This window comes from Piliocolobus tephrosceles, unplaced genomic scaffold, assembly GCF_002776525.5.
Source record: "Piliocolobus tephrosceles isolate RC106 unplaced genomic scaffold, ASM277652v3 unscaffolded_27908, whole genome shotgun sequence".
Classification (NCBI taxonomy): domain Eukaryota; kingdom Metazoa; phylum Chordata; class Mammalia; order Primates; family Cercopithecidae; genus Piliocolobus; species Piliocolobus tephrosceles.
The window spans coordinates 6,298-12,231 of record NW_022310874.1 but is presented as its reverse complement, the minus strand read 5'-3'; the positions used below and the strand labels follow the sequence as shown (position 1 = coordinate 12,231).

The 5,934-nt window shown below is 66.5% G+C and overlaps 2 protein-coding genes across 6 annotated transcripts in view; both read right to left on the bottom strand.

Moving 5' to 3' along the window:
* Nucleotides 1-129: 129 nt before the first annotated feature.
* LOC113221842 (NMDA receptor synaptonuclear signaling and neuronal migration factor-like) lies at nucleotides 130-5,188 on the bottom strand. 4 transcript variants are annotated; one of them, XM_026451167.1, is made up of 7 exons: nucleotides 4,870-5,188; nucleotides 4,300-4,361; nucleotides 3,224-3,718; nucleotides 2,500-2,598; nucleotides 2,240-2,315; nucleotides 1,070-1,138; nucleotides 130-277 (listed from the first exon to the last, which is right to left on the bottom strand). In XM_026451167.1, exons 1-7 carry the CDS (start codon nucleotides 4,938-4,940, stop codon nucleotides 154-156), a joined length of 996 nt encoding a protein of 331 aa, XP_026306952.1. In that variant the 5' UTR covers nucleotides 4,941-5,188; the 3' UTR covers nucleotides 130-153. The 4 variants fall into 4 exon arrangements, with proteins under 4 accessions (XP_026306952.1, XP_026306953.1, XP_026306954.1 ...); XM_026451168.1 differs by lacking the exon at nucleotides 1,070-1,138; XM_026451169.1 differs by lacking the exon at nucleotides 2,500-2,598.
* Nucleotides 5,189-5,893: 705 nt separating this feature from the next.
* Nucleotides 5,894-5,934, bottom strand: part of LOC111553088 (patatin-like phospholipase domain-containing protein 7) — a 4,470-nt gene continuing 4,429 nt past the window's right edge. For both annotated transcript variants that reach the window (XM_023227677.2, XM_023227678.2), the window contains exon 9: nucleotides 5,894-5,934. This exon is cut by the window's right edge and continues 251 nt beyond it. The gene's annotated coding sequence lies outside the window, so the exon portion shown is untranslated.

The following is a 5,934-nucleotide window of genomic DNA, read 5'->3' as shown; positions in this document are numbered from 1 at the left end:
GGGCTGGGGTGTGGCTGACAGGGGAGCCTTGTCGGTCTGGGGGCGCGGCTGGGAAGGGAGGAGCCTGTGCAGGGCTGGGGGCGTGGCTGGGAGGGGTGGAGCCTGAGGCAGGGCCTGGCTGGGGTTAGGGCAGGGGGGTCGTTCTTAGCACAGCTAGCAGCACGCAAAGCCCCAACCAGCCAAGCGCAACGCCGGCCCCCCACCCCTGCCCCACGGGGCCTTACTCTGGGCCTTCACCCTCCGGCTGCCGACCATGCGCAGGTGTTTGCGGAAGTTCCTGGGGGAGGAAGTGAGGGGCTGAAGGCCTTGAGGGGGTGGCGGCAGCCCCTGCCCACCTAGTCCCCGTCGGGCTAGCGCTCTACTCTCACCCCTTAGGTGTGGGAAGCCAATGCTCTCCCTGGCTCCTTGCACCACCTCCCACCCAAAGGCAAATCCCACCCAGTGCTCTCCCCGCGAGAGCCTTCCAGGGCTCCCCTTCGCCTTCAGAACAAAGGTGCAGTGCCTGGTGCTCTGGATCAAGCTTCCTCCGGAGCTGCATTCCCAGGCTCTGACCTTCAGTCCTCGCCCGGGACTCACACCCTGAGCCTCCACGCCCATGTGGCTGAGGATCCAGCCTGCCTGCGCTGCAGCAGAGCGGGGCTCCTGTCTGCACCACCCCATGGCGGGCTGGGGGCCTGCAGGAGCCCCCTCTCCTGCTCTGTGTCCTTGAACCACCTCAGGGGCAGGTCCTCTCCTCCACCAAACTTTGGACCCTGCCAAGGCCCAACATCCGAAACGGGCAAAAAAGTTTCCCAGACATAGCTCTGTAGTTGGAGCGGGGGAGAGGGGCCTTGCCTCTGGCCCCAGCCCAAACAGAGACCCGTGCCCTCGGAATGCAGGACTGAGGGTGAGATGCTTTCCTGCAGCCCGGGCCACATGGCCTCTCCTGCCTGCCACGTCCCCAGAGCAGGGCCAGGCCAGTGGTCGCCACCACCCTTCCCCCATCAGGTCTGCCAGGGCCGAGGGGGCCCAGGCCAGGCCAGCACAGACCAGAGATGGACCCTGGTGGCGAGTGGCTGGCAGGCCCTACCTCTGGATTACAGACGCGGAATCATTCTCCCGTTTCCGGCGCTTCCTCTCCGCGTAGCCCCTGAACACCCTGGGAAACCACCGCGAGTCAGCACTGCCCTTGGCCGGAGGCAGGAGGGACACAGACGTGGGGACAGTGGTGCGAGCAGAGGGCCCAGCAGGGCGTCTGGGGCATGGGGCCGGGTAGAGGAGTCCCAGCCTGCCTCACCTGTCAAGGCCAAGCTCCCGGCAGGCCCTGCTGCGACCTCGGTGCCCGCTGGGAGCCAGGCCCACAGAGAGCGGCACTCCCTCAAGACCCAGGTCCCTGGCCTGCCCAAACCTATTTGGGGGTGGGAGGGTCTCCCCAGGGACAACGGCTGTGCCCTTAGGCATCAAGTCATACAGGTACTTACGAGATGCTGAAGCCAGGGCCGAAAGGGATGGCGTGAGAGAGAAGACACAGTGAGCTCAACCCTGGGCCTCCCCTCAGCCCCCACCCGGCCCCTGCAGTTTCCTTCTTGTCACTGACCCAGTAGGTCCCTCACAGGTAACCCAGCCACCAGCAGGATGCTGGCTGCACTGCCAGCCAGCCCTGAATAGGCAACGAAAGCTTATGTCACTGCAGCCCATGCCACCAGGACCGGTTGCTGAGACCGGGCAGCCTGAGGCTGGGAGTGGGGTAGACTCCCCCTGTGCAGGGCACTTCTTTGGTGTGGGGGCCGCTGCAGCAAAGGGAACTTCCCTGGAAGGAACCCCAGAACAGAAAACCCAGATGTATGTCCAGACAGAGAAGAGCAGGTCCCTAGGGGGACCCCAAAACTGTGATTACCTGTGGCACATATGAAACAGAAGTAGGCTTCTATGTAGGGTTTGAGGGAGGGCAGACACAGGCTGAGGAGAGGGAATGGCAGCAGGAGAACCATGCCACACCCCACACCCCACTGACAGCTCATCCGCTGCAGCCCTGGGCCAGGTCCCCTGACCAGAGGACTGTGGGGGGACTGGGCACCAGCCATGGGAAGGGAAGAGCAGCCAGCCCTGGCCCCCCTGGCAGGCCTGGCACAGCATGGGCACGTGGGGCTGTTCAGAAGCAGCCCCCCTGGTAGGCCCAGAGGCTGGGAAAAAGCTGTGTTCCCTGAGCAGCAGAAAGAGGCCACCCGGCCCCGACCCCACATCGTGGCACAAGACTCACGCTTGCATAGTTGTGGTTGCTGTCTGGAAGCTGAAAAGGTTTTCCTTGGGGAACCAGGTACGAATGGGGATGTCGTCTAAAAGAGACAAAAAGGAGCGGTGGCTGGGTGAAGTCTCTCCCTCCCTGTTGGGAAGCAGATGCTTCTGAGTCCGGGGGTCAGCAGCAGCGGGCAGCCAGGGCGGGTTGGGGGAGGCTGGCACAGGGTGGCATCCCCACACGGACCCAGAGGGCAGTGCTCGAATTGTCTGTTGCTCACTCACCAAGACCACGCTCTTGGTGACATGATGCTTTGATTTTTTTTGGCTTAACTTTCCCTTTGGCCACCCAAAGTTTGAGGAACATTCCTTTGAAAGCACGGTCTGTCTCCAGGAGGCCCAGGAAAAAAATGCATCTGTTTCCCTTGGGCATGTGAGGCCTTCTCTGCAGCCCCCATGCTCTAGCTGGAGGCCCTCACTGAGGCTGGAGACCACCTTGCTGAGGGTTGTTCCCTTCCCAGGGGCCCCACAGCCTTTCCCTGATGCCCAAGTATGGGGACAGTGGAGTGACTTTCTGCCTGGTGGACAAGCTACCACACAACTCAACAGTACTGGGGAAACGGGCCCACTGCCTGGCTGGGCCCCAACAGCTCCCCAGGACTCTTGGAGGGCAGCCCAATCTCCTGATTAAGCGGTGTTTCCTCCCTATATATCCCTTAAGATCCTCCCAGGCCCCCTCCTCTGGGAAGCACTCCTTGATTGACCTGGTGCTAGCAGGGCCAAAGCGGACTGTGAGGCCTGGCAGATTTTGCTGAGGAGCTGAGGGAACTCACAGCTCATAGGGTGTGGAGGCAGCAGCAGGAGCCTGCTGGGTTTAATCTTGAGTCCACTGGCATACTGTGACCTGAGCACCCACCCCTATTCCAAGCCTCACAGTGGCTGCTGCTGTCAGACCCTGGCAGTGGCATGCACCCCCAAACCTGTCCATGCCCCGACACAAGCCCCTCACCAGACACACGGTCAACACTGTACATCCTCTCCAGCTTCTTGCGGCGGCCAGAGGTCTCAGGCAGAGGTGGCTGGTCCAGCCCAAAGGCCCGAGGGGTGGCGCCAGGAGCCAGCTGGGCACATCCGGGGCATTCCTTGGAGCCCTGGCGGCTGCCCGCCCAGCTCTGGCAGGGCCTGCTGACGTCCTCCCGGCTGCCGCCAGGGCTGGCGCGCAGGGGCTGGCTGTGGTGGTGAGGGTGCCGCTGCCGCCGCCCCTTCACCACCGCCAGCTCAATGGCCTCCGCCTCGGGGCTGGGCAGCAGGGCAGGCTCCCCAGAGATGGTGTACACTCGAGGCTGGGGGCCCTCGCCTGCGGGCTTCCTAATGCCGGGCTCCTCTGAGAGGCTGCCCTCGTAGCAGCCGTTGGAGACGAGGGACAGGCGGCGCTTGTTCTGGGGGGCCGGCTGCATCTCGGGGGATCCGTCGTGGCCAGAGTAGGCATCAGCCAGCAGGTGATCTGGGAGAGACACTGGGTGAGCCTGCAGCGGCGTGGCCCCCCGCTGCTGGTTTCGTAGCAGGCCGAAGGCAGAGAACACCCAATGGGCACCTGGCGTCTGCGGGGGGCTGGGGCTGCCCAAAGCCTAGTCACTGGCGTGTTTCTGAGCCCCTCACTCCTATCTGGGCCTGAAGCCCCTGCATGTGCGTGGGGGCGGGGTGACTGTGTGCTACCTGTGTGCGGTCCTGCCGGGTATGAACACGCAGGCCACCCCCCAGCCTGCGATCGCACCGTTTGCTTGGTGCCAACTTCCCCCTCCCCCCACCAGCTGGCCCCCAGAGGCAGTGGTGCCAGCCCTGGGGGAGCCAGGAGGCCTGTTGCCATGCCAACGGCCCAGGCGGGGTGGGTGCCATGGTGACGAGCGGCTGGGAACTGCTCCTGGGGCTCGGGCAGGGAGGGCAGGGGATGTGAGGAAGCCAGGCCGGCAGGGCGCCCGGCCCACGCGCAACCAATGCCCCTCACGCTCCACCCCCGGAGGCAGGGATCAGCATCCCCTGGGCTGGGGGGTCTGGGCGGCCCTGGCATGGCCTCGCGTGCCCTACCTGCGCCGTTGCGGTTCTCAGGGTGACTCTGGGACAGGTACTCTCCAAACGCTCGAGCTGCTCTGAGGGTGGACAGAGAAGGCACGGTCAGAGGCCACGGCACGACCCTCCCAAACACAGGGCGGCACAAGAGCCGGGGATCCGGTCCCCAGCCAGGCCTTCGGCGTCTGGAGGGAGGGTCGGGGGTCGTCCCCTCCGGGAGCCCACACACTGTTGGTCCTGGTGCGCCCTGGTCAGGCCTGCAGGCCCGGCCCCTGCCCGTCGGCCCGTGGAGAGGGGTCGCGAGGCTGGTTGGCTGCTGTTCCCTGGGGAACCACTCCCGACCCGGGAGGTGCGCTCGCCCACCATGCGCTCGCGAGGGGAGGGGACAGGAGGGCAGGGCAGGGCAGGGGGCCACGAAGAAGGAGGCGCGGAGAGAAGCCGGAGGAGGGGGCGCGGGGCGCGGGGAGGGCGCCGCAGTGGAAGAGGCTGGGGCCCGGGAGCCCGGGGAGCACCGCGGGGCAGGGGCGGACTCGGGCGGGGTCGGGGGTCCGGGGTGGGGTCCCAGGAAGGCGGCCCCGCCGCACTCACCGCACTTTGGCCGCCACCGAGGACATGGCCTCGCTCCTCAGCGCCCTCCTCCTGGAGGCGGCGGCGCCCATGGTCGAGGCGGCGGCGCATCCCCCGGGCCTCAGAGCGCGCCCCGCGCCCGCCGCCTCCGCCGGGGTAGCCGCGCCGCGCCGGGGGTCGCGCTTGGGCTCGGGTTCGGGGTCTCGCTCGGGCTCCGACTCGGGCTCGGGCTCGGGCTCGGGGTCGGGCCCGGGCCCCGCATGGCCGCACCCGGCGCTCCGCGCGTGCCGCCGCTCCCGGGAGAGCGCTGCCCAGACCGAGGGCTGGCCCCGCCCATCGTGACGTCAGGACCCGGGCGGGCTCGGAGGGGCGGTCGGTCCCGCCCACTGTGACGTCAGGGCCCGGGAGAGCTCGGAGAGGACAAGTGACCCCGCCCACCGTAACGTCAGGGCTCGGGTTGGGGGCGGGGCCGGACGGCCTGCCTCCGCGCCCTCTCGTCCAGGCCTCCAGAGCGGGGAAACTGAGGCCAGCGGCCGCCCGCTCGCAAAGTCCTGGGCCCTCGGCCCTCACGATCTGCTGCTCAGACCTGCAGGGATCACAGGGCGGCCGAATCTCCCTCCCCTTACACAAAAGGGCTCCCTGTGCAGTTTGGGACCTGGAAACTGAAGGGGAAGCCGGTTTAGGGGCACCCAGTGTGCTCGAGGCCAGAGGGAACCAGAGAGTCCCGTCCTGGTCCTGGGGGCCACAGCTCCACGCAGACTCTGGGAGCCCTACCTGCCTGGCCTGCAGTTGCCGCCCTAGGGGCTCTCAGGCCCCAGCAGTGGGGTCATTTGAGGAGGACTGGGGACTGCCCAGCCTCGGGGACCACCCGTATCAGGGACAGCCAGTAGTGTTTCTTTGCCACAGGGACTTCAGCCCGGGAGACACGTCCAACACTCAGATCCACCTTTATTGAAACACCACATGGCAGCATCAGGGCTCCCACACCTCACAGGGCTTCGGGGGCCTCACAGGGCTGCAGGGGGCTCACAGGGCTGCGGGGGGGCTCACAGCGATGCAGGGGGAGCTCACAGGGCCCTGTGTGCA

What these genes read in the sequence shown, in the direction of transcription:
- LOC113221842 (XM_026451167.1), bottom strand. Translation starts at nt 4,940, where the DNA reads ATGGGCGCCGCCGCCTCCAGGAGGAGGGCGCTGAGGAGCGAGGCCATG. An exon ending in TCGGTGGCGGCCAAAGTGCG is followed by an intron (nt 4,362 to 4,869) that starts GTGAGTGCGGCG and finishes GTCCACCCTCAG; the next exon opens with AGCAGCTCGAGCGTTTGGAG. An exon ending in CAGTGTTGACCGTGTGTCTG is followed by an intron (nt 2,599 to 3,223) that starts GTGAGGGGCTTG and finishes TCCTGGAGACAG; the next exon opens with ACCGTGCTTTCAAAGGAATG.